Source organism: Amblyomma maculatum, chromosome 8, assembly GCF_055883805.1.
Source record: "Amblyomma maculatum isolate TAMU_Amacu chromosome 8, ASM5588380v1, whole genome shotgun sequence".
Classification (NCBI taxonomy): domain Eukaryota; kingdom Metazoa; phylum Arthropoda; class Arachnida; order Ixodida; family Ixodidae; genus Amblyomma; species Amblyomma maculatum.
In genome coordinates this window covers 123,487,688-123,515,374 of record NC_139351.1, presented here as the reverse complement: position 1 = coordinate 123,515,374, position 27,687 = coordinate 123,487,688, and the positions used below count along the sequence as shown (strand labels likewise).

At 42.7% G+C, this 27,687-nt stretch overlaps 1 protein-coding gene across 1 annotated transcript; it reads left to right on the top strand.

The window, feature by feature from the left end:
• The first annotated feature begins 1,205 nt into the window (after positions 1–1,205).
• LOC146182441 (sodium/iodide cotransporter-like) lies at positions 1,206–27,359 on the top strand. The gene is made up of 15 exons (XM_084575952.1): positions 1,206–1,480; positions 2,679–2,744; positions 6,572–6,623; positions 11,265–11,332; positions 12,630–12,787; positions 14,408–14,548; positions 15,071–15,200; positions 15,524–15,612; positions 16,911–17,020; positions 17,544–17,611; positions 18,981–19,067; positions 19,554–19,714; positions 25,486–25,586; positions 26,453–26,550; positions 27,109–27,359. The coding sequence occupies exons 1-15, from the start codon at positions 1,220–1,222 to the stop codon at positions 27,196–27,198; spliced, it is 1,680 nt and encodes a 559-aa protein (XP_084432078.1). The 5' UTR covers positions 1,206–1,219; the 3' UTR covers positions 27,199–27,359.
• The last annotated feature ends 328 nt before the right edge of the window (positions 27,360–27,687 follow it).

Genomic DNA, 27,687 nt, shown 5'->3' with positions numbered 1-27,687 from the left:
CGGATTAAAAAAAAAAGAAAAACTGAGCAAAAAATGTAGCAACCAATCATTGACGATGATCGAGCAGTGAATTTGGCGTGCATGGCCATGTAGAGCGGCTGCTACTGTTTCTTAACCTGCTTTGACGCAAAACGTATTTCCATCAAAAGAGAGCTTATATGCAGACTGTAATTTAATTATTTTACTTATTTCGCCACGTACACCTTCACAGTAATTTGAAAAACAATCATCGCTATGTACGACATTTTCGCACTGTACTTCTTAACTGAAAATGTCGAAACAGGTCAGAAGATATTTAGCTTTTAATTTCTCTCTTGATTCTTCGGCCATCCTTGGATCAGAGTCGCTAAAGGAGCCAGTAAAATGAATTGGTCTGAAATATGAATAAGTGCGTTTCTAATAACTTCTTCTGGTAAGATGACATCATTTTTCATTCGCACTATACGCGAAGAATTGTAACAGTACAGTTGACAGTGGCACATGGCTAAGCAAAGGACCACAAATTGATGTCCCGAATAAAATGGCTCAAAACATGATTTCCTTTTCTTCCTCATTTTACTAACTCACCATGAGAACCATATAAGACATTTTTGACAGCTAACTCATGCACGGAACATCACATCCTGCTTAAACTGAAATCATGTGCGTAGACAATTTAAAGAATCACTCTTATATGTGTTGTACTCGGATCCTTCAAGTGTACTTTGGCACCTAGAAACTGTGGGCCTTTTCTATTCTTTTAAAAGTTATCCTTAAGCCGAAGTGATTTTGAACAACTATAGTGAAACTTAGTACATGCTTGTCCTCAAGATACCTTATTCTAGGTAATTGACGAGCATGGTAGCGATTAAACAAATTACATGTAATAGGCAATAATCATGCAGCTTTGAATGTCAATCACATTATCATTGGCCATATGCTTTTGGTATCGATTTCAAGGATTTCAGTTTATCGAAGCGACCCATGGGCTATAAAGGGCGCCATAGTGAAGAATGGGGATTAAATTAAGCCACCTGAGGTTTAATATGCGCAGACATCGCAAACACAGGCACTTTTGAGTTTCGCCTCTATTGAAAGGCGGCCACAGCTGCAAGAATTGGATGTCTGTATACGCTTGGATCAGCATCTGAATGTTAAACCACTGAGCCATCTCGGGACGAAAGACCGAAAGTTTCCGACCTACTATAAAACTATTCTTCTCCCAGGAACTGGCCTCTACATGTCCCGACGGAAAAGAACACATCAGATGAGCCGTGATGAGGCGTTTCTAGGCAGCCGCAGCTTGCGTGTGATTCCATTGGCGCTCTCCATGGTGGCGTCTAACGTCACTGCAGTGGGCCTCATAGGGTTCGTGGCCCATTACTACATCCATGGCATGCACACGCTGTGGGCGATACCTGCTTTTATACCAGCAACGCTCATCGTGACTTATCTCTTCTTGCCGGTCATGTACGAACTGAAGGTGACGTCGATCTTCGAGGTACGCAAGCCCGTTTCACTTCGTTTTCTTGTAATGTTAAGGCCGAAAGGATAAAAAATATAGTGCGCCTGTCTGTGGCTTGCCTTGAATTAATCCGTTTTAATCCATTTTAATCCGCACCAAGAAACAAGCATCGGTGAGGAATTGATAAAGAAATGTTGACGAACGTTTTATACACATTACTTCTGAAAACGCTATCACAACATCATATCTCCAAGAATGCGAGCTGAAATTTAGAGAATCAGTTCTTTTAGTCCAAAGTTCCATCACTTACATTGCTTCAACTTATCGTTTGCATAAAGCAGCTGTTTGAATGAATAAAGCTTTTGCTGCCGAGACAACAAAAGGGCGTCCAAATGTTTTGCTCATTCTTCCGTACCAAATGATACGTGAGGTATTATTGTGCTTCGAAACATTGATTGCAAACTTACCCGCGGTTTATAACAGAGAGCAGCTAAAGTGAAATAAATCTATTTGCCGTGTAAATTCATTGGAAGGTCTGCTATCCCCTACACACTATATCATCTGTAGCTAGACAAACTTAACTCCGAATGGTGTTTGTTCCTTGTTTATTTCTTTTTTGTTGCGCTTATTCTTGGTATGATTAATTTGGCTGCATTGACTAGTATACTAGTATTGCAGTAAACTCAGAATAGAGTGAAATGTGTTTTTAGTCCATATGGTATTAATCCGCTTCTGCTGGCCTGCAAGCTGTGAGTAAAATTTAAAAAAAAAACGCGCTGTAGAATCTTGAAAGCAAGTTATTTTCTTCTATTACTGAATGCCTTAGGAATACAGGCCTCCTGAAGCCTCTTTAGGAGTATGTATAAGCACTATTTCCATATGTTGTTGCAAGTAACATAGTTTGTTAACCATTCCAAGGGAGCCTTCGCCTACACTACTGCCTAATTCTTATAGTTTTCCAAGATTTCTACGAAGACATTCGAGAGGTAGTTTTCTTACTCGAACACTGTATAGAGATTTTTCTTCGAAAAAAAAAAAAAAGAAAAGCTGTCGAGTCAAGGTTTCTATGGTACTTGAACACGAAGTTGTAATCCGAAACACGTTGTAGTCCAAGCAAAAAAGAGAACATATAAGTATGGGTATGACTTGGGCAGAGAAAGTAAGAAAGTCAGACGTGTCGCTATCGTTCCTCAGAAGGTTTTGTTGTTTATGGCATTCTCGTTTCAAAACGCAGTACCTTCGAATGCGCTACGGAAACAGCGTTGGAATCGTGTCGTCTCTGATGTACTTCGTGTTGAGTGTAAGTAAAATTCTTTTATGCAAGATTTTATGCAGGATTATGACTAGCAGCTTACCGGTACCGCTCAAGAGGAAAGTATACAACAGTTGCATTTTACTTGTACTCACCTATGGGGCTGAAACGTGGAGGCTAACCAGGAGAATTCTACTTAAGTTGAGGGCAACCCAGAGGGCTATGAAACGAAAAATGGTAGGGGTAACATTAAGAGATAGGAAGCGTGCAGAGTGGGTCAGAGAAATAACTCAAGTTACCGAAATTCTAGTGGAAATTAAGAAGAAGAAATGGGCATAGGCAGGGCATGTAGGGTGAAGAGAGGATAACCGCGATGGTCGCTTAGGGAAACAAACTGGATTCCAAGGGAAGGAAAGCGTAGCAGGGGGTGGCAGAAAGTTAGGTGGGCGGATGAGGTTAAAAAGTTCGCAGGGGTCAAGTGGACGCAGGTAGCACAGAACCGAGTTAAGTAGAGAAATATGGGAGAGGCCTTCGCCCTGCAGTGGGTATAGTCAGGCTGATGATGATGATGATGATGATGAGCTACCAATCGTAAAATGAAGTGACGAAAAGCTGACTTGAAATATTTTTTTCCCAGTTTAGGAAGGATTATGAAATTAGTACAGCTTCTCTTCGAAATGGCATGACTATGGAATAATTAGCGATCGCAAAACGTATTGGTGTTCATCGTTTTCGCTATATTTTTGTGGGTAAAATCTTGATTGCATCCTCCGTAGCCTGCACTGGTGCAAGGCACGAAGATGTGATCACTTCGCACTCATCGTTCTTTCCAAGCAGCAGCTAATCCCAGCCACTCTGGGGCTAATCTGGTCATATTAAGCCCGTCACCGTACTGATTATGCAATCCTCTCGTCGACTGCATGTCTGATATTCACGAAAGGTACAGCGTTTATACAAGTTCAATTAGCTGACCTTACGTGAATGTTTATATAATCGGGTCTAAATGACCTAAACGCTGTGATGTTGCAGTGGAAAAGCAAAGAGTAGGAAAATTTTATCCTAAAGGCATAGAAAGGGAGTATTTGTGATATGGACAATAAATCTATGCAAATACTACAGAATCAAAAATTGAACCTTAAAAACAGGAGTAAGGTAGAAAATAATTAGCTGTCTCGAGCGAGGCTGCGAGTTGTATGGGTGCTAGCGCCTAATGACGGAAGTAATTACAGAAAGATCATGGCTAATCGCAATATCACAAAAAGCGTGTAGCTGAAAGCTTGTTTGCTATATGCTCTTCGTTATTCTGTATTTATTCTTTTATTACGCAATGTCTCGTTTTTAAATGAGAACCCTTTTATGCTGCCTTATCAACAAAACCCTCAGCGGCGGCGTCAGCAACCAGAAAAAGTGGTTCATAAACCTCTTATTGGCAAAAGTGAGGCATCATCACTCAGCAGAGCACGTGGCCCACATGACGTTGCGCCTGGAATACAGGCGTATAAAGCCTGACAAGCAGTGTGAAATAAAGGCTCCCGCAATCGATTAACGAACTTTACAAATCAATCAGAAATTTTGTTAAAACAAAATTTTAGGTTATGGGTGGTATAATTACTCATGACGGGTTATTTTAAAGGGCAACTCCGGAGGTTTTTTGATATTCGAATACTCTAATAGAAATTTTACTGTATATTCTCCTCTCCGTCCTGACACATTCTACAAAATTTGGACGCCGTACGATAATCCGCTCGCGCGCAACACAACTTTAAAATATGCTGTTTTCATGACTTAAGTTGAGACTATTTCTGCCGGCAACACTGAGTTTCTGACGTCACAAACAGTATACCGGCGTTACTGTCCACTTCCCGCATGATTATGAAATTGTGAAGCTTATATTGAACTACCTCCAACATTTTATGCAATGCTTTATGATTTCCATACTTTATTTTCACCATCCAACGCACGTACGAGTGTTTTTCTAATACTGAGTGTGACGTCACCATTTCGTCACCTGGGACGTCGTTTCTGGCCGTGAAAGCAGTTTCGGTTTCGATTTGCTGTTTTTCTTTTTTAAAAATACTTCTAATTGAAATTTCGGAAAACGGTTTTTTGTGTTGGAGTCAGGACGTGCCGAGGAATGTAATTCAATGAAAACAGAAAATGATGGAAAAACCACCGGAGTTGACCTTTAAAGGTATAACACGGCATCGACTAGGCCACTCAACGCGAGCTTGTAGGCTTGTTTACAAGTCGCGCGGTCAACGAACGCAGCAACAGACCTCACGACAAAAAAGTCGGCCTATAAGAAAACATTTAAATACGAATACTTACAAAACAAATGCAAATAACGAAAATAAACTAACCTCAAAATAAGACGCTCACGCTAATGCTTTCCAATCTGAAATAGATTTAGGTGCCTGCCGGAATTTGTTTCTGCTCCCACATCGCGTGAGAAGATTCACTCAACCTTCTCGTCATCGTCATCGTCATCATCATCATCATCATAATAATAATAATCATCATCATCATCATCAGCCTGATTATACCCACTGCAGGGCGAAGGCCTCTCCAATATTTCTCCACTTAACCCGGTTCTGTGCTAGCTGCATCCACTTGACCCCTGCGCACTTCTTAACCTCGTCCGCCCACCTAACTTTCTGCCGCCCCCTGCTACGCTTTCCTTCCCTTAGAATCCAGTTTGTTACCCTCAGCGACCATCGGTTCGTGCCTCACCTAAATGAGGAGTGTTGTGATATGTCGTTATAACTTCTTCACAATTATAATGTTTAATCAGAGCCCGCTCATGTGAATTTCGGGACGCCTCAAAAATATGGTTCGTGCTGTAAAAACTATTCCCACGTGGTGGTGACAAGGCTGTAGGCAGCAAAAGAGAAGACAGGCGTAATCGCACTGAAACCAACTCTTTATTGAGCTGACTTGCGCCCTCAGAATAACCGAACAACTCCAACAATTGTCCAACAGATACAGGACAGGGGTTAGCGTACACTCCTAAACAGAAGACTCCAGTCATTCAACCCTGGTGGCATGTTAGCCCAGCCGGATTGTTCCCGGTTGTATCTCAGGGTGCGAGGATAGGAGTCGAAACTAACCGGAATTCTCTGCTCTATAATGACCTATAAGTCAAGATGTTGGTCTTGCAATACATATATTATGCCATCAGAGAACTTTCTGTTCTTTGGACAGCCATAGTTGGATGCATCAGCTCAATCACAATGTTCTATCTTTAACAGATTCAACAGTTTCATCAGCACATAAAATTGCCCCAGCCTTTCAGAACGAATGTTCAGCAATGCTATAGCATGAGCGGTGCAAATGAGTTTTGCTGTACGCTGTGCTGGCTGAACGTGTCAGTTTTCCAGGTGAAGCAGATGTTTCGCGCTGTATAAAGCCGGAGTAAGAAAATGCTTCTTTTTCCCCTACCCACTTATGCATATTTTGCTCAGAGCTACTGTGAAAACACCGTCCATAAATGGTAATAGATGTTGGCTTTTGAAATGCGTTTATCAAGCCCCACTTAAGCATAAAATGTAGAGTGGAACAATTTTATTACAAGCTGAATAAAAAAGGCCGTTGGCAGTCTGAATCTGGCCACAAATACCTAAGTGATGCTGTATGGCGTAAGTTTTACAGATTGCTGCAACTTTAACGTAATTCGTCATGTTAGTCACTGAGGGTTTTAGGATAACCGACGAAGTTCTTAAGGGAGTAATTGACATGAAGAAAATAATAAATTGTAGGTGGTCCTTTGCGGATGCATTGTTTAGTCACCTAAACTGAGATCAACTAACCTTTGATGACTCGGTTATCTGCCATAAAGTGGTTGACTATTTTACCAGCTAATATATTTATTTTTGCAGCAAACCATAGGTGCAGCAGGAATTTACAGCGCGGCAGCTGCCACGTCGACAAGTAAGACATGAAACTCAACTGTCTTTGTGGAATGTGCACCGCCCAACGATGACGGACAAACACGGGGAGGAAGCTCTGAACTGTCAACTATATTATTCTATGCAACTCTTTCCAAATATTAGTTAGGGATACCGCAGGTGCACGAGGGTATTCAAAGAATTAAGAGGAAACAGTGATGTGCGCGCGCAAAATTTTGCTTTACCTAAAGGAAACAGACAGCAACAAAAGAGTGATGATAACCGGTCAAGCATAATTTGACACCCGTGTACAAAAGCATGTAAACTAAAACTCAAATTATCGAAAGAGAGAAAAAAACAACCAGCTTCGCAAGAGCAATGTATACATGTACCAACATTTTACACAGATAAAATGATGACAAACAAATAAAAACACACATAAACGATGGCATTCAAAAACAGCTAAAAACAGCAGCCACACAATTTTTGAAATAATCGTAAAAGGTATAGCAGCTGGCCATGAGACCCTGTAAAATATTTATGACCAAGTAATAAAATTAGAAACGTGATATCGAATAAAGTCAGTTCATTGCACTGTCTGAACTTCCACGTTTACGGCAATAATCTTGACTAGGGATAATAAGGTGTCGTCCGCAAACAGATAACAGCGCGAAAGCAAATAGACCTCGCTGTTCTCGCAGGGAACTCCGGACAGACCAACGCTACTTAAGGTATATGTTTCAAGTCTTCCCGACGTACCCGTCAAAGTGGAAACAGACCTCGTTCGTTGAAGCGCTAGTAACTTTACACGTGATCTTTGAAGTCATCACGTGACTGCAGCTAGGCATCTATACCTGTACAGATTCGACGTTTCTAACACGTATATGTACACCGACAGGATATATCAAGGCAGCTGTATCCCGTTTCAATGCCTTCTCTCTGATTTTATTGGGGATGTTTGATGCTAACAGGTTCGTATAAATATATGCGGAGCGGCAAGATCAACAGAGGATGAAATATACGGTGCACCTGCATGGGCATTGCTGGAAGGAAATACTCAGCTGCAGTTCTTAAACAGCGGCTTCATCGCTATGAAATGAAGCTCTCGCGAATAAACAATACGAGGAGTGTTTTTGACGGTACGTAGAAGCTGTGCGGTGAAACCTTTTATTACTCGCGGAGTCTGGGCCAGATTCTGCGGACCTCATTTACCTTGTGGGCTATTGGGCTTACAGATGAAATGCTGTGCAAGAATCGATGGATGCACTCCAGATTGTTATCGATTTGTAAAACTATGAGCCGGTTTTCAGGCGCAGTCATTTCGTTTGTGCGCATGTTGTACACGCTATTTCAGTCTTACTTTTACAAAATCAGCGGAAGTCCGTCCATTTCCAGTTGAGTTATGTGCCTACGTTAAAAATTATGCTGCAAAGTGTACCGAAGCACAATAACCACGGTACATCTTTTCCTCAAAGTCAGTAGATGAGGCTACGTACCCTCGGTCAGTATGTGAGTCGTTATGCAGTATTACAGAGAGATTAAACGTTAGAATTTCCACTGACATCATGCTACGGCGAAGCTGTATGAAAAATACATTGCTGATATGCTACACTTTCGCAAATTTTGTCCTTTTTTTCTGGGGAAACTAAAATGTGAACCAGTTCGAACTTGCGACTAGTTCTTAAGGTAACATGATGAAATATTGTCTTTGTGAATGACCTATATAATTACACCACAGAAATCTTGGAAATAGCCAAACATTAAGCAGCGTCCTTTAATGCAGCTGCCCTGTTATATATTGTTCTTTCCGCTTTGCTGTGGCCCGGCTGAAAGCAGTGCCACTACAGTTGAATCCCGCCACAACGAATACCGCCACAACGAAATTTCCGCGACAACGAATAATTTTTTATTCCCCGCGAGTATCCTATAAGAATTAATGGCCTAAATTTCTCTGCACAACGAACCATTTTTGCAGAGCGTTTCCGCTTCAACGAAATTTTCGCGTTCAAAACCGAAACCGAAACTAGTTTTATTGGCGAGAAGTCCAAGTCAAATCCAAAGCCACATTAAGCATGAAATCACGTGATTGCAGTTCCGCCATTTTGGCTTTGTGTCGTGGTCGCGTTGTTCACTCGCTGCCTTTCTCTTCGACAACGACGAGTTTTCATCCGCAGCACACGATGGCAACGCAAGTGAAAAAACGCAAAACTCTTTCCCTTGAGCAAAAAACTCAAATAATCGCCCAAGCAGAAAGCGGAAGGAAGAAAGCGGCAATTGCTGAAGACTTCGGAATTCCTGCAAGTTCGCTGTCAACGATTCTAGGCAATAAGGACAGCGTGAGAATGGCACTTGCTTCAGGCACATCCTCGAAGCACAAAAAGGTGACGCGGCCCCTCCATGAAGAGTTGGACAAAGCAGTGCATGCGTGGTTTGTGGAAGCACGAGCCAGCAACGTCCCCCTGTCCGGAAGCATCGTCCAGCAGAAAGCCTTGAACTATGCATGCCTACTTGGCATTGATGATTTTAAAGCCAGCATTGGCTGGCTAAACCGTTTCAAGGCCCGCCATAACATCGTTGGAAAAGTGTTGTGCGGCGAGTCAATGTCAGCAGACGTGGACGGAGCAGCTGCTTGGAAGGCGAGTAACATGGCCGGAATTTTAAGCAACTTCGCGCCTGCAGACATTTACAACGCCGACGAGACCGGGCTATTCTACGAGATGTTGCCGGCTAGGACGCTCGACTTCAAGGGGCAGCGCTGTCACGGCGGCAAACACAGCGAAAAACGCATCACAGTGCTGCTTTGCACAAACATGGATGGCTCGGACAAGCGTCCGCCGTTAGTCATAGGCAAAAGTGCCAAGCCGCGCTGTTTTAAGGGAACTCGTAGCCTACCTGTGCAGTACAAGGCGAACAACAAGTCATGGATGACCCGCGCTATTTTCACCGAGTGGATGATGGCATTCGACCGCGACATGAAGCGGCAGGGCCGTAAAGTTTGCTTGCTTTTGGACAATTGTTCAGCGCATCACTCCGACGAAGTCAAGCTCACTAACACGGAGCTGAGGTTTTTCCCTCCCAATTGCACATCTGTCTTACAGCCTCTCGATCAGGGCGTGATTCTTAGCCTGAAGCGCGCTTACCGCGGGAGGTTAATTCAGCGGCTGCTTTTTAACACTGAAACCGGCCGAGACACGAAGGTGGACTTGTACGTGGCACTGCAGATTATGTCTGCTGCCTGGAGCACACTGGGGCGCTCAGTAATTGTGAACTGTTTCAGGCACGCCGGATTTGCCGAAGGTCGACCCGTACACTCTGCTGGCCTAACACCAGGCGTTACAGACGACGACGAAGAGGCGTCACCGGCTCCGGGGATCGCGGCCGCCTGGAAAACGCTGGGAGAAATAGGAACCGTGCTGCCTAATCTCGAGCTCGACGAATACATCGGCGCTGACGCTTGTGTTGTTGTTCACGAAGATGTGAGTGATGAGCAGATCATAAAAGCTGCCCGGAATGATAAGGACTCTTCCGATGAAGAAGACGACGACGTACAGGAAGCGCCGGCTGCGGCAACCGCCGTACAGGTGATGGACGCTTTTGATGTCATCAGGAATTTCGTTGCTGTCCGAGACGACGATGTTGCAATGGGTTTGCTGACCGAGTGCGAAAATCGCGTGACGGCGTTGCTCGCCGTGAAGCGTAAGCAAACCAAGCTTACAGATTTTTGGCATTAAACGCCTTTGCTGCTGCTTGGGCAATTCTTTCTGCGTTTCACGTCAAATTTTTGCGATAACGAAGTTCCGCGAGAACGAATTTTTTTTCGTGCACCGTGAATTTCGTTATAGCGGGATTCAATTGTAATGGCAGCTGCTGTCCCTGTATTAAATTTCTATACGCGTATTGCTCGACGTTTACAACAGGGATTGTGCGCCATCGGGTAAGTTCATGAAACTGCTTGTACTGCCGCGCTATGGAAGTGAGAAAGTTTAAAAAACAGTGAGTAGCCTGTTACGGCGGTTTAAAATATAAGTTGCAGATTTAGAGCACTTCGTAAAGGAAAATAAAGTTAATGATAGTGGATAAGCATTTGGACTTGCTCGATATTCAGCCTGGGCATCCAGCGAAAAGATTGTTTTGAAAGCGCTACACTTTGCGTGCCTCAAAGACAGAGTCTATTTGGCACGTTAGCTTCTATAAACGAAACCAAACACAGTTTGCGTTCTGTATTACATTTCTTTATCCGCATCTGTACTCGCAAACGCCACTTCTCTACTTCCACTTTATGCCTGAAATAATTTTGGCAGTGTGGCCGTGTTGTGAAGGTCGGCTGAGCATTTGAGTAAACAGCGCTAAATGTTTCACGATACAATAGCAGTAAATTCGAATCCATTCGCTTTGATTTCAATCTGGTTTCTCCTGATTGCCCATCACACTATTTCCCTCATATATTTTCTTCTAAAATATACGTGTAGCTGATACGTTCTCTCGAAAGCACAGAAAAGATATCGTCGTGTTATTGAATATCTACATCACAAACGAGGGGAGAAATAAGTGCCTACACAATTAAAGTGTTTTTACATTTATTCGCGTATTACAAGTGCCATGAGTAGAACGAATTATAATAATAAAATCTGGGGAAGTGACGTATTTATAATTTCTTTTATTTTCCTTCTATTTTATCTTTTAGTCTTTGAAGTGTCACTGGAAGCTTCAAGTGTTCTTATCGGTGTCGCCGGAACTTTGTACACCGCCCTGGTAAGCTCTCTCTTTTCCTCGGGATGGGAATGTAGGCGGTGAACACGCCTCAGAAAAAAAAAAAAAAAGCTTTCAAATTCGTTCGCCCTCTCCCATGGTTTAAAAAGGGTATGAGTGACAAAGGTATATGCCATCTCCTTCCGTCTGTAGTTGACAATCATAACCACGACATGCTTTCTCCAGATTCTGCTCGACAGGCGGTTAAACCATGGCGAGAAAAAAAATACCTCGTGGCTTGCCCTGCTAAATGCGTGGCTAAACAAGTTGTGCAAATAATTAAACTGTGATGCAATTAGTTTATTCAATGTCATAGATATCTTACGGGTTGCACAACCAGCTGCCGACAAAATGTTTTTACATTAAATTCCCTCCAAAATCTAAGGTAACTACTTGTAGATTACATTCCTGCATTAATGCCAACATTAAGTATAAAGGTTAAGGATCTTACGTACGTTCGGGACTCATTTATTTGTTTTAAGCCACAGGAGCTTAATGGAGGAGGAAAAATTTGCTCCGGCTAAAAAAGAAATGTTCGTTAAGCTCTATCCACTTTGCTGACGCACATTCAGTGATGTACGTGGAAAGTGTTTTCAGTTATTTCGTTACAAACAAAAATTGATAAATAGCTCACTTTGGCCTTGGCGGTGAAATTACCAGTCATCCCGTGTCAGTGTCTTCTTGCTAATACACAAATTTTCAATAAAGACTTACTTCTCCTCGGACTTAGCATCCACGTTTGTGGGGATCCGACAGGAGAGCACATTGGCGGCATGAGATTCTCAGTCCTACCAGTTCTTTCCATACATTCTTACAGTTCTCAATTTTCCTAAATATGGTTTATTCGGTAATTAGACTGTTTTCCTCCGAGATAACAGTCTCTAAATAATACGCTGCATGTTTAAATTATTACACCAGAAAATAGGCTATTACCTTACAAAATGCAATGATTATGATTGAAAATTAAAGCATGCAACAATGACTTTAAGCTATCACGTCTACTTCCAGCGACATTATGAATTTGTCGCTGTTGAAGCTGATGATGCAGCTATAATTGTGGCATTAACCATTGCGCACATTTGAGCATGGATATCTGTGTCCTGGCGACAGGGGTCTAATGTCTAACATCCCTAATGAAATTACCGTTACTAAGCAAGTGATAATTTGGAATATCATAAAGTGAAGCATACAAGGAGGTGTCAGGGCGATACACCCAATGTTCGTAACGATCATGCAGGGCCATATAGCCGCGCGTAGCAAATACATAATCCATACTAAATGCAATGGGTCGTATTCATAGGGTGGGCTTCGAAGCGTGGTGTGGGCGGACACTGTTCAAGCACTCATCATGGCTGCGTCTCCGGTCGTGATCCTGGCAAAAATTTTCTATGACTCCCACCACAGCTTGATGCCGCCGCGTCCTCTGGATGATTTCAACATCACACCATATATCTTTCGGTAAGCTCATCGAGACCGTGTCTTTCCGCCTTACGTGGCAGAGACATTGCGCATATCTACTCTGGTTTCCTCTAGTTTCCTGCAATTAGACTCTCTGACCTGTTGTAACTCATTGCCATTACTGCAGGTTTTTCGCTATTCACGTTTATCCCCCACTTTCTTGATTATGTATATTTTAGCTAAGAAAGTTGACAGGATCCAAATTCCACAGATATCAGTAAACGTGAGTGCGTTGTCCATCTGTGTGATTGTTTCAGACTCTTGTTGCTCCCGTATCCGCAGGAGAGGTAATTAAAGATGTCAAAAATCTTGTGTTTACATCCGCGAAAACAAGCATGCTTCACACAACTATTTGTCTGAAGTGTCTCATTCATTTTCATTATGAAAGAGCACTTCACAAGGGTTGAGGGGGAGCCAGCGTTTCCCTCTTATTGAAGACAAGTCTCCTTGCCTAAACGTTGGCTTGGTTTGCGAACTGACGTTCGCCCTCAACCCTTGTTGAGTGCTGTTTCATACTGTGTAGCCATCTTCTTTATCCCGTTCTCCCTCTGTTCGTTTTCACACGTTTACGCCTAACACAAAAATTTTGTCGCAGCGCTATGTGTAGTACAAGACACCGAACGTTACTGCAAGATAACACTTAGTTACGTGCACTATACAGTGTTACAGAGGCAAACAGTATTGAGGAATCCTCCTGTAAGCACTTAAGGGTAGCACGGTTTATTTGGGTTGGACGTCGTTATGTCGTTTAGTCATGTATGTACATCTCTGGTAAAAGAAGTACCTTGAAGTTAAGGCTATATTAAAGGACAAGACGAATGTGAACAAGAATGATGAAGAGACATATTTCTTTCTCACCAGCACTGTGGTGAAACGCGCAGATCACTGTTGTTCCCGATGTAAACCTCTACATGCAAAGCACATCGAGCCGTTTTCGGCTCAAGCGGCCAGGCAGAGCGAACTACTCTATTTTTTCCGTGAGGAAGCGGGGGGGGGGGGGGGGGGGGGTTGCCCTTTACGAGTGCTTTTATTTTATTTTTAATTACGAAAACACCACTACGACAGCCAAAGCGAGACCTCGGGTGGCCGCAGCTACGCCGTGAAGAGGTGTAGCTACGGTCTCCTCATAAAAAAATCAGCCTGCCATGACATTTGAATGCACCTTATCCCTATGCCACGGGCAGGAGCTACCAACTCGGGTCGCTCCTTTCATATGGGAGGGTAATATCACAATCAGTCTGCCAGAACCATTCGCATTCTCGTTACCCCTACGACACGCAGGCACATCCATACGGCTTGGTTGAAGCGTGACTTTATATGTGGGCTGGTAGCTTACGCTCTCGCGTCATACCCTTGAAGGATGAGCTTAAGTGCCCCCACTAATGTAGAACCTTACACTGATAGGGAATGATAGGGGAATAATGTAGCAGGCAAAAGAAGCTTCCGCCATTGCTTTCGCAATTCAACTGGGGTGAACCAGAGCTAAACCACAACAGAAAACAGGGCATATAAAGTCAGACCGTCTGGAAGATTTCCTTTTCATCAATGATAACGTGCCGTACCGGGAGACCGGTGATTCATTTTGTAGCTGACTTGTCTTCGCGTCTGCTTCAACTGTAGAACTGATGCGGACGTCACTGAAGACGAGACTGTGTGGGCGGCCAGTTTCGGAGCCTTCCCTCTCCAGCTCATGCGAGTGGGCCTGGACCAGATGATCACACAAAGATTTCTGGCTGCAAGATCACTGCCAGACGCAAGGGTGTGAGTTGCTCAACATCTTCAAAAACCCCCGATACAAAAACGTACATTACTAAATGGTCTAAATGTTGGACCAAATAGGAGTACGCTAAATTGCCTCGGTTAAAATAATAAGCAATGAGTTTTCTTCGTAGGTTATTCTTCATCACGCCATTCGCTGGTCTTACGTACGGGCCAACTGTTCTTTGCTGTACAGCAGAAGCATAACCTGGAATATGTTTACGTGCAAGAGCAGCTGCTGTAATTCTTATCGATCTTCGTCTTATATTTGCTGCGATATACGATGTGGCAGAGTAAAGCCTATCTTTTCGTGGAGCTAAGAGGCTGATCACACTTTCATAGTGGCAAAGTTCGCGCGTACTGTGTATGCTTGTGCGCATTGTACCTTATACACAAGAATGCGATACTGACCAGGCTATGAATTGCACAGCGCCTCGAGCGAACTGTTTTAGAGAGTGGCGTTTTTCTTTGCTCTAAGCTTGTTTTCGTTATTTTGTTTATATTTTATTGTTTCTTTTTCTTCAGGGTAGCCTTCACGGGCGTAGGACTGCTGTCGTTCTTCTACATCCTTCATGGGCTGGTAGCATTTGCCCTCATTTATTGGTTCAGAGACTGCGACCCCGTACTCTCCGGCTCCGTTGCTCGCTATGATCAGGTACTGCACATTGTTCATTACTTAGCCAAACGCCCAACAGATTTTGACACTAATTACATAATTTCATTGCTTCGAGTCTCCTTTCCTTGATCTATTGTTATTACCTTCGTGTTGTTCTTTTATGCAAGTTCTGAAGGCTTCATAATCCCTGGATTACATAATTATGATTGAAAAGAAGTTTCTTTAAAAACCTTTAAATCTCTGCCACGAAACTTCGCAGGTCTGCTAAGTAGGAGCGCATATAATTCTTTCCTAGCGTGATGATGACAAGACCCTTTAGATACTCACGGTGAAAGGGTGCACGTAATCTCTTCTACTTTCAGATTGTTCCGTATTACGTGAACACGGCCACGAATGGCATCGACGGCATTCGAGGTTTATTCTTGGCCGGAGTTGTGAGTGCGTCTATAAGGTGAAACAACATTTATTCAACTTGGGTTTGCTTTCTTAGATTGTAGGAGTTTGTCTCGAAATGAGTTAGTACAGAAAGACGTTCAGGAAAACCTTCAGCGCTGTTTGAGGAGGCCATGAGCAAAATATAAAAGTGTCTGTAGTTATCATTCGAGCTATAGATCCAAGTATGGAGAGAAGGCATATGAGGAAAGCATGACGCTCTACGTATTTGGCCCAGGCATTGCTTTTTGTTCTTATTTTGGTGGACATATGCGTGACGTTAAGTACGTCATCATGAAGAAATTGTTTAAGTTTTTATTTTTCAACAGTCTTATCTTAAACTGGGCAACGATGTTGAGGAGCTGTATTATGAATGGAAGGTTAATCTTGACGGTAAATATTGCTGTTCTGCATAATCAGTGCACATTAGAAGTCACAGTTCAGGTGGGGAACAGTGTTTTAGCTAAACATGATGCTGAATTGGTCTCAGCGTGCGTTGATGCTGGTCGCAAAAATCCAATGTATAGTGTTGTTCATCTTTTAAAGCCAGTGTGTTACACTAACGCATGTTTTCCAGACGACAGATTGCGATCTTGAACTGTGTATGAGAGTTCGACCTTAAATAATTTTCTATATCACAGCGTTTCCAGCTATGAAGCTGGAAGTGCATCTGTATTCAAGGCATTGTATATCGTAGTATTACAGAACATAAACACCTCAATATTTTTGCATATTAAACTACAAAGCCTTTATATTTATATATACAAGCACTATCACTTAGGCAGCCAATTTCTATAAGGCCACGCTAAAGCGTAGAATTTTGAGATTTCCTACTGAATCATATTTTTTAAGCAGAACTTTTTGCTGGGCTAGTTTGTTCATTGTGACTTCGGGCTTCTTTCGCGCTGTTTCACTCAAGTCATATTTTTTATGTCAGTAAATCTGAAGACGTGCTCGAAATCGGTCTTTTACATCGACTTGTTTATTTGATAGTTTTAGATGTATGTACATAATGTGTAACTGTGTTTTTGCGTGATCGAAATGCATTTGGCGTTTCTTCCTTTTTCACTCCTACTCAGGTCTAATATCGTGAAACACAAACTATTTTCTGTACGCGGCACACCAGCCCCCCCCCCCCCCCTCCCCTTATGTAAGCATTTGAATCAGAAGCTCTGCAGATACGCAAGTCGTGGCTAATGAGATTTTCTTGATTGTGCTTATGTGTGCTGAGCCAGGGCAATTCTACTCAGGAACATAAAAATTATGATTTTTGTATTTAATACGAGGAACTTTGTGCCTTAACTTCGTCCATTGCAGCACGGTGTCGTCGGTCGTTAACTCCCATGCAGCCGTCTTATTTGTGGACGTATTGTCGCCTAACATTCATGTACCAGAAAAGAAGACTGCAGCAACGATGGCTGGACTGGGTGAGTTCGCAACTCTCTTTTCCTAGTCATTGCGCCTATTTGTGTTTCCATTATCATAAAATGGCTATTTCGTGTCTTATTAGGAAGTGTCACTCATATGCACAGAAAATGCATCATTGTGTATATAGGCTTTCAGGCTCTGTAAAATCAAAACATCAAATTTATACACGAAGATACCTAACATTAGTGCTGTTGATTTTTGTTTAGATGCTGCGATGACAGCTTCATTGAAGTCTTAATCGACCCCGCCCTTAACATTTTTCTACTGCTGATATTTTGATGCTTCTATGTTGACTTTTTCGTTGCCCTGTTCTCGTTTAGTTTTATGACGTCAGCGCTTCCTTTTGAAGACAGCACGTCTGCCTTATAAAAAAAAAAAAAAAAAAAAAAAACAAGTGTTGGAGAAATTTTAATCACACTCACGCATGGCCACAGTATCCCTGTCAAACTCCAAGTGTTTTTTTTTTTTTTTGGCTAAATTTGATGTCGTTGTGCAGCAGGATTTATTGAGGTGTTCCCACAGCGGCGCTCAGTGGCTCAGTGATGACTGCCATCGGCCTATTGGTTCCGTACATTGGGTCCTCTGCGAGGGTGAGTACAAATAACTCTGAGTTCACGTTAGCCGAGTAATATTTGACACTATGTTGACGGGCCCCAAACAATACCATTAACGATTTGGAAGAGTCTATCTCGCTGGGCTGCCAGTATTTGGGCAGCAAATGCGACAAAGGAAGCACGCATCTATTCAGTTCAGTTCAGTCGTTCAGTCGTGTCCGACTCTTCGTGACCCTATGGACCATGTCACGCCACGCTTTCCGGTCTCTCAATATCTTCCTAACATCACATAACTTCATCTGCAGTGCCTCGAGGATGCCATCTAACCATCGCGTTCGCTGCCTACCCCTTCTCCGGCGACCCTCAACCTTTCCCAACATCAAATCTTTCTCCAGCGACTCCTCTCTTCTCATCAGATGACCAATCTGTAATAGATTGGCACAGTAATAGATGACGCATCTATTGCTGTGCCGAATTGGATTCCCTTTGGGGTTTCACCTTTCCCGTGCTTTCTGGAATAAACGTGTGTTTCCCCCTGTGCAAAAATTACCTTTAGGCACGTTACAACTACTAACAAATTGCTTCAAAGCTGATCTATCTTTTGCTACTCTGAAGCGCGCATCCTGAAAACTGAATGCCAGGGTGAGGCCTAAATTTCTTATGTGACATATGTTCCACCCTTCCTTTTTATAGCTAACACATTTCCAGTGATTGCAACGTCATTAGTTGCTGGGACGTTCACTGTTCATTTTGCACTGAATGTTCTAGTATACTCTAAAAGCGACGTTTCTGTTCAATAGGAGAGAAGCAGTACGGCTTACACTTCAAAAGAATTAGCGCGAAAAACGTGAGACACAAGGGCGAATACATTGTATGCTCTGCAACGCAAACCTGTCGATTCTTTTCTGTTCTATTTATTCTTTCGCGATTTCCGCGCTACTGTTGCCAACCAAGTGGATGCAAATAATATAGCTCAAGTTTACATCGTTTTACGCGCTATAAGGTTACAATACGCTGAAGTGGGCTTTTTTTGAGACCTGGAAATGACACTTTTTTTTTTTTAGTTTTTTTCAACGGAATGTGTTTTTTTTTTTTTTCATTTTTGAGCATCATATATATACAGTCCCTCTCAAAATATACAGCTCAAGGGGTTGCTTCTAAACTTCTTAGCAGAGCTCTCTAGGCTACCTAGCAGGCCACGTCAGGGAGGATAGAGAACACGAGGTCCTTCCGTTTGAGCGAGATTGCGGTTTCTGAGGAGGCAATACGAGACAAGCTGCATAACTGGGAAGCAAACCCTTTGGGCTGTATACATTCAACGATGACTGTACATATAGGTTTGTCTATACTGACCTGAACCCTCATTTTCTATTGTTTAATTTTCTCCCTCTCCCAAACATCCCAGTTCTTCATCACAATGAATGCTGCAGCGTCTGGCCCATTTGCTGGAATCGTTATACTCGCCTTCTTGTTCCCATGGGCCAACACCAAAGTAAGTTCCCAAGAACCCCGCCTGAATTCAATCAATGGACGTGGTAGACTATTAAAAAAGGTTTCGTAAATTTCCGGCACCTGTAGAGTCTCCAGTGTTCAATGCAGCGATAATCTGCGGTTCTAAGACTAAATCTGAGTAATTTTTATTTTTGTTATAATTTTATTATAATATTGCACTACTCTTTATAGAAATATTTCACATACATACACATGACGACATGCTTTTAATTCCAATGTGTTAGGTTGCGGTATGGAAACAAAACAAAAGGTGAGTGCTGTAGCGAGGCGATGAGGGCGCTGTTTGCGAACAGTACGTACAGAGTACAACAGTATCAGTCATGCATACACCAATAATATCCACTCAGCGCAGGCGCATAGGCCCATAGCTGAGCCAATTTAAGGTAAAGCATGACTTCAATCCGGTTAGCATGCGAGCTTATCGCCAGAGATGTATAGAATAAGATCATTGTATTTTTATGTTCAGGGCACAGCTACGGCCGCGCTGGGAGTATTTCTCATCCAGACGTGGCAGACAGCCGGTCGGTTCGCAGCCCGCCTTGAGCCACCGCGGATGACGTATAGCACAGACGGATGTCCCGGCAACGGAACGTTACAGTCTTTGGCACCACCTGAAGAGGTTTCTCGGTAAGAAAAGCTTCTCCAAACCCCAGCGCCGCTGCCTATTATTAAGCGGAAACGTCGTTATATGCCATGCGTTACGGTTAGTAGTAGGAAAAAGAGTTGCTCTCTACAGGGATTAGCCCTATTCTCTAGTTTATGCGTTAATTTATTGTGAGGAAGCTTTTCTTCATCGTGGACATCCTCTAACGCAGAAGTGCTCAGAATTCTCGGCCTTCTGAAAGTGCGACCTCGCTTAGCTTCGAGCAAGCTGACATGTGGAACGCTTACGAAACCACGTAGCTAATACGGACACGAACTGGCCTTATCACATTACTTCACACACAGTAATAAGAGACGACCCAACTTTTTCAGGCGGTCGTTTGTTATAGTGTCAATGTTCGTGGAATCTGACACGCTACAAAATTCATTGCTGTGCGTTTTTTTTTATTGTATTCGACGACACACTTCCATATTACACCTGGTATCAAGTCAACAATTATTGCATCTTTGTCGATTATTTTGTTGATTACAGGACCATCATTGATAATAATGCTGTTCAAAAGAAGAACTTGCATTTAGGGCGTAGTAGCGTATGGGGTATGGTGGTGTACACTGAACCGCCTGTGTATGTTCCTTTTGCATGAAAAAAGTGTCATAGACCTATTGAACAGATTATAAATATTGCTTATCCAGATAAAGCAAGTGTATTCAATGTTTAGCTGTATATCTGAACGCAGCTTTGTGCTGTATCGGACACATGGTAAGTAATAATGGAATGAATGCAGCCTCTGTCGTCAGTTTTCTGCAACGAAATTGAACGCTATCAAATAAAAATTTTCAACAGAATTAATGTCTTACATATAATGTTATTAGTTTGTTGCCTGAATTGGATAGCACCAACACGCAATAATATTATTAGGCTGAAAAAAAAAAATAAAACTAAATGAGTTTGTTTTCTAGCCAATGTTCACGACAGGCACAAACTTGTGAGGTATACTAGATGTATTGGAGTTGTTCACTTCGGTCACCCTATACCATATAGGGCGAGCGTCGTCATGGCTCACGTGCAATGTCTCTGACCGTTGGTGGAGCAGGCGTGCGAGATCGCTCTATCAATTTCGCTGTAACATTCTCGTGCTATATAGGCAATGATTGGTATTATAATTTTGTCAATTTGTTAAACGCGTCCACATCGAATCGGCTTTGTGAAACGCTCTGTGCGCATAAAGCATGCCGCAATATTTTCCTGCGCCGTGATATAGTTATATTGCCTGATCAATTTTCAAGCCAGGTTTTCACTCGTACCGCAGTTCTGAAGCTAAAGCGGCCGGTTGCATCTCGTAGACAACACCATTGCAGCTTTTCAAGTGAGCTACATGTGCGCTACTGACGTGAAATAAATTGTGAAGATATAGGGCATAATTAATTGCGAGATAATCACAACTGGTGCCGCCGAAACGTGCGTTTCTAGCGGCCACAAGAGATACAATAAGACAGAGAAAAAAATTGGTCTAAGAGAATAGACACTACGCAATTCACCCACCTCTCTAAAAACAGTGCTGGCCGTTGTAGCCTTCATGCGTGGTTTCGCCCGCTTGTAACAAAATTATTCATTTTCATAGATTTGTCAAGAGAGCTTTACACTGGATAGTTTGTCTTGCATTATCATAACGTGGCGGAGCGCTAACAAAATGCAAAAATACGACACACGATACAACCGCATTTGTGTCCTCCTTTCTGCATTTTGTTAGCGCACCTCTGCTTTATAATAGATTTGTACACTTTATTTTTCGCCTATGGCAAACCTTAATCTGCGTGTAAGGTTGGCTTCGTACGAGTGTGCGTGTGTGTGTGCGTGTGCGTGTGCGTGTGCGTGTGCGTGTGCGTGTGCGTGTGCGTGTGTGTGTGCGTGTGCGTGTGCGTGTGCGTGTGCGTGTGCGTGTGTGCGTGTGTGCGTGTGTGCGTGTGTGCGTGTGTGCGTGTGTGCGTGTGCGCGTGCGCGTGCGCGTGCGCGTGCGCGTGCGCGTGCGCGTGCGCGTGCGCGTGCGCGTGCGCGTGCGCGTGCGCGTGCGCGTGCGCGTGCGCGTGTGCGCGTGCGCGCGTGCGCGTGTGCGTGTGCGTGTGCGTGTGCGTGTGTGCGTGTGCGTGTGTGCGTGTGTGCGTGTGTGTGTGTGTGTGTGTGTGTGTGTGTGTGTGTGTGCGTGCGTGCGCGCGCGCGCGTGTGTGTGTGTGTGTGTGTGTGTGTGTGTGTGTGTGTGTGTGTGTGTGTGTGTGTGTGTGTGTGTGTGTGTGTGTGTGTGTGTGTGTGTGTGTGTGTGTGTGTGTGTGTGTGTGTGTGTGTGTGTGTGTGTGTGTGTGTGTGTGTGTTCTGTTCTGTGTGTTCTTAGACTGGAGCGACGTCCTGAATGAAAGTTGCCCTGATACAGCATTTGAAAAGTTCATTAGTATAACAATTGAAAGCCTTAACTCTTCTACAATGACTTTTAGACAGGAGAAAAAATTTTCCGTGCCTAGAAACCCATGGATTACGGGAGGGTTATTGCGTTCCATCCGCAAAAAAGATAATCTCCGGAAAAAGCTTAAAAGGCAGCCGTTTAACGTCATACTTCTTAACCGCTTCAAAAAGCACTGTCACACTGTGTTTAAGGCTGCCAAACGTAGTTATTACCAAAACAAAATTAAATATAACGGAAACAATACTCGTAAAAACTGGGAACTAATTAAAGAATTCTTAAATCTGGCTGCCCGTGAACCTACCATGACTAATCTTAGCGATAGCACCGACACATTCTCAAATGCTACAGATATCGCCAACGCTTTTAATCGTATTTTCAGCGCTATCACAGAAATAGTTAACTCACAGTCACCAGTGCATACACGCACCGCTCATTCCTTTTTTCTATACCCACTTCTGCTAACGAAGTTCTTCAAACCATTAGGCAATTAAAAAATACTGGTCCCGGGCTAGATGGAATCGCTCCAGCTAAAATGAAACTTATAGCAGAGGACATTTCACTTGTTCTGGCTCACTTAATTAACGCTATGTTTCAAAGTGGCAGTTTTCCTAATCAGTTGAAACGTGGAAAAGTGGTACCGGTTTTCAACAAAGGCGACCGCAGTATAATAACCAATTACCGTCCCATTACTATACTACCATTTTTCAGTGAACTGATTGAAAAATTAATTGTCATTCGTCTAACAAATTATCTTCTTAAATTCGATCTCTTAACTCCTCACCAATTTGGATTCAGGCCGAATTATTCCACCGAACTTGCATTAACAGAATTCACTGACCAAATTAAGCGTTCTTTTGATCGTGGTTTCTTTGTTGGCGCACTTTTTATCGATTTAACAAAAGCGTTTGACACAATTATCCATAACATTCTCTTTCAAAAATTAGAATGTCTTGGTGTTTGTGGTCCTGCACTTGGCCTAATTTGTACTTATCTGACTGACCGACTTTAAGTTGTTGAATTTGGTGGCATTTTTCAAACCCAAAGCTAATAAACCGCGGTGTCCCACAGGGATCCATTTTAGGCCCTCTCCTCTTCCTTATCTATATTAATGACTTGCCAAAATGCCTCAACTTCTCTAGTTCAATTCTTTACGCTGATGATACTACCATTTTTCCCCACGCTAGGGATATTCCTATACTAACCGCGAATTTGAACACTGACCTTCTGAGTATTCATACCTTGTGCCATAATAATCATCTACGAATTAATAAAAAAAAACACCTTTGTGGTTTTTCATTCATGCAACAAAGAGGTATTTCCTACTCCTCAGGTGCATTTAGGCATGGACGTAATTTACCCGTCAGAATCCACTACATTTCTTAGCGTCGTTTTAGATAATCAACTAAAGTTTCATCAGGATACAAAATTCATTACATCTAAAGCAGCTTTTGGTATTCACGTGATAATTAAAGCCCGGCATTACTTCGACCTACCTACACTTCGCATGTTATATTTCTCCTCCGTACATAGCCACCTCTCGTATTGCATATCATCTTGGGGTAACACATACAACACTCACCTTTCATGTGTTCGGCACCTTCAAAATCAAGCACATCGAATGATTACTTTCAGCCCTTACCGTGCATCCGTTGTCAATTTTTATCGCACACTTAACATACTGCCATTGTCGCTACAGCTTAACTTTAGGTTGGCATCAGTTATCTTTAAAACGCGTAATGATCATGTCGTTCTTAGTGGTTTTGAGCCCTCCAAGCTCTTTAACAATAATAACACCAGATTTGCTTAAAATCATAATCTACTATTACCCAAAATCAGGATTAATTATGGCAAACAAACTGCATACGTCTCAGGCATATCTGTGTCGAATTTACTGCCTTCCGAAATCAAATCACAGCATACTCTTCATTCATTTCACCATTCTTTAAGCACTTATTTTCTACCTTGTTTTGTTCCTCCGACTAAAAATGTTTCTCTGGATCATAAGTTTTTGTGTTTACATTGTTTCATTATTTTTTCAGCAAACTGCATTCTCAGATTTCAGCAATTAGTGCACTTTTGTTTCCAGTTCTTGACTATTTAGAATTTTCTATACTGTTCGTAGTTTGCATTGTATTATATAATATTGTTAGTATTATAAGTTGTTCTTTGCACGCCTGTATATTCTTCTCTTATAACTGCCAAGTATGTTACCCGCGAATTTTATTCATTTTCTCATAGGAGGCCCCCGGACAGTTTTTACTTCGGGACCTCCTTCTGTAATACTGATAACCATGTACATGTATCTAACAAAGAGAATAAATGTGATGATGATGATGATGATTGTCGACTATTAAACTGTGCGTTTCATCATGGTTAAAGACCAAATACCTCAACGCTCTACTGTATTATTGTTCGATATCGACGAAGTGAACGTGTGGCCCTGGTTCTGTACGCATTTCGTCCCTCAGGCCGGCGTTTCCGCGGTGGTACAACTTTGTGCGACATAACTGCAGTGCGGAGAAACACATATCGGAAGAAAACACACACAGACATGGGCAATCACTGCAGCGATTGTCCGTGTTCGTGTGTGTTTTATCCTTATGCCTTTCTGTCCTTTTTTTTTTTTTTTTTTACACTGCAGTTATGTCGAATCTATGCAGCCAACGTGCCCAAAGGACTGTCTTACTAAAGTAAGAGCCGATTTTTAAACAAAGTCGAACATTTTTAAAGGTTCGACATTCACGCTTCGCAAATCACAAGAAACAAAATAGTGCTGCTGGTTGCGGCGCAAACCAGCCTGACATGGTGGACACTAGCGCCCTTTGCTGGTGACGTCAAGTGAAAAGCTCCTGTAATAGGTTTGCTTAATTTACAGGATCATCTAACGTATATCCGCTTCAGGCGACTTTATAGTAGCTACCCGGCTCATACTGGTTCAGAATGCGACCACTATCGAACCCACCCACTTACATAACAATGAGAAGGGACCATAATTTGAAAACAAATGAGCTTTTGTTTGGAAGGGATAGTTGTACTCGTTCATGTCTGGTTCTAATATTACGTCAATGGAATAGTCTGCAGCAAGAAATTGTTACGTTACATCAATGAATAAACTTTTACAAGCGCTGAATTTTAATTTAGAAATGAGCTGGTCGTGCGTTTCCTGCTGCAGTATTTAATTACAAGGGAAACAAAACGCGCGCTGATTTTGTAACAACTTCTATAAAGCCACGTGCCATATTCTTTCAGTATGCTAGTAGAAAACTCGGCGTATATTATTACGGTAGGTTAGACTGAGGTATGCTTTCTCGAACGGATCCCAACACCCATTCTGTGCAGTGACCAGGTGTTCCCTCTGTACCTGCTGTCTGCCTACTGGTGCTGTCTCATCTCCGCTGTGTTGGTGGTTGCGCTGGGGCTGGCGCTCAGTCTCTTATTAGGTAAGCGTCTCCAAAGGCTAGTACCCCTGTAAAGAGTGAAGCACAGCTGTCTCTAAACACGCTTTTTCTTCAGGTTAGCGTTTGGGTAGAATATACACTCCACCAAATAGCAACAATGCGGGAATGGAGAAGGGTATTATTTAATATTACGCAGCAAAGACAGCAAAGAAGAAGGTGAGGTTTGTAAAGAAAGTTGGAGAAGACATATGTACGCTGATGGATGACGTTACTTCGGCACAGCAGTTAAAATCAAAGATAATAGGACAGGATCGTTCAAACAATGTATTAAGATATAATTGCTTTGATAATTATGTGGAAAGTATCTCCAGCCATCCGATATCTGGCATGCGGCGAGCGAGACGCTATCGTATCTTTTCGAGTATATCCGACGGCGCGAAGAGGGATTTTGTATACTGTGTTTACGGGTGGCATCCTTCATAAGCACTAATAGCAATAATAAAAAAGAATAAGAATTAAGCCCTGTAACCGTAGGTGTGTTCCGAGAGGTTTGAATCAAGTGATTTTAATAAGGAAGGAGTGTTTTTTTTTTTTTTTTTTTTGTCAAAGGGAACTCCTAAATCAAGTTTGTATAAGCGAATCGCTTTGTTTTCGTCAATAAAAGAATGCAGGTTTAAGATGCAGTGCATAGCTCTAGTCTGGTGATGAAGGGGGTCGCGAGGTAATCTACTGCGCTTTACACCTGAGGCATCACATTGTGGCAACGTTATGTGTGCCAAACATAACAGCATCCAGCAGCGCTCACCCTGTGGTGTGAAATGTTTGCCCGATGTTCGTCCGACTGTAATATTTGGGCAGGTTTATGGGTGAGGGGAGCAATGCTGCTAAAAGGGAACATTCTCGTGCAGGGCAACCTGATGGTGATCTTCAAAACGCTATGCGCCTATCAAACCATGGAGTGCTAAAGTTATGGCAGCGGATAGGCCTTCTTCGCCCTCCAGTTAAGGTTTGTTTCGCTCAAAGGCTTCACAGTGTGCGCTTTTAAGGCGAAAGCCTATTTAATGGCTCATGCTGCCGTGGACAATATGTGTTCCGCTTTTGCGGCGTTCTGATTGGCCGAGGCGGGATGACGTCATAGAGGTATCGACCAATCACAGAGCACCACCACAGTATGCGCGAATGCGTGCCTTATATGGTCATATGTCAATCAATGATTGATTACTAATTAATGAATTAATTAATTACAAATCATGACTAATCAAGTAATGCATAAATAACTAATAATGACTATTATTATTTACCTAATTACTAAATAATTATTATTAGTCAATTATTTACTAATTAGTGCCAGTTGCGTAGCAGAATGCGGCCCTTAGGCTTTCGCCATTCTCTACTTTAGTCGCGGAAATCCCTCGTAATGTTATTAGCATTAAAGGACACGACTCATAAAATGCCTGCCATGCATTATATAGCGTATACTTTGCTGACACGTGGAAGCAGGGCTGATACCCATTATTGTTTGATATTTTGTGATTACGCCGTTATCCTCTTTTTCTTTTTTCAGGAATCTAGGAATGCTGAAGTCATCGAAATAGACGAAAACCTATCATCTTTCGAAATGCAGCCCTTGCAAACGAAAGAAGTCGATGTGTAAGCCTATAGCTTCGAAGTGAGTGACTGAAAAGGCACACTGCCTCGCCTTTTATCTAATTTGCAAAGTTGCGACTACCGACCAGAAGCTTGCCTTATGTTCGTGTTTTCGTAAATGTTCCTTCATTTCCTTTTGCAAGCAATGCAGCTGGGCCGAATACAGTGTTTTCAGCACCATCAACAATTTGTACAGTTTCCGACCTATCTGGAAGACTTCTTGAAGTCTTCACTGCTCCTCCGTAATAAAACGACCAAGAGCTGCGCCAAGGTTGCACATCGGTAGCAGGGGCTACCATTTGTTGAAGTAGCAGACATTTGAAATGATCGTCGCGCGTCCAGATTTTACGCGCAACTCCTTAGTAGCGAGTGTCGGGTGTCTCATGTTTATGCATTCCTGAACAGACATCCCGATTGTCGGTATTGTCCTTGTACTGTGTAACATACAGAAGCTGCCAGGTGAGTCACGCGTAGTCCTTCTGCCATGATATTTGCC

Coding starts and splice junctions, on each gene's coding strand:
- LOC146182441 (XM_084575952.1), top strand. CDS start 1,220: ATGTCCCGACGGAAAAGAACACATCAGATGAGCCGTGATGAGGCGTTT. Junction 2,745..6,571: donor TGATGTACTTCGTGTTGAGT/GTAAGTAAAATT, acceptor TTATTTTTGCAG/CAAACCATAGGTGCAGCAGG. Junction 17,612..18,980: donor ACATTGGGTCCTCTGCGAGG/GTGAGTACAAAT, acceptor CAAACATCCCAG/TTCTTCATCACAATGAATGC.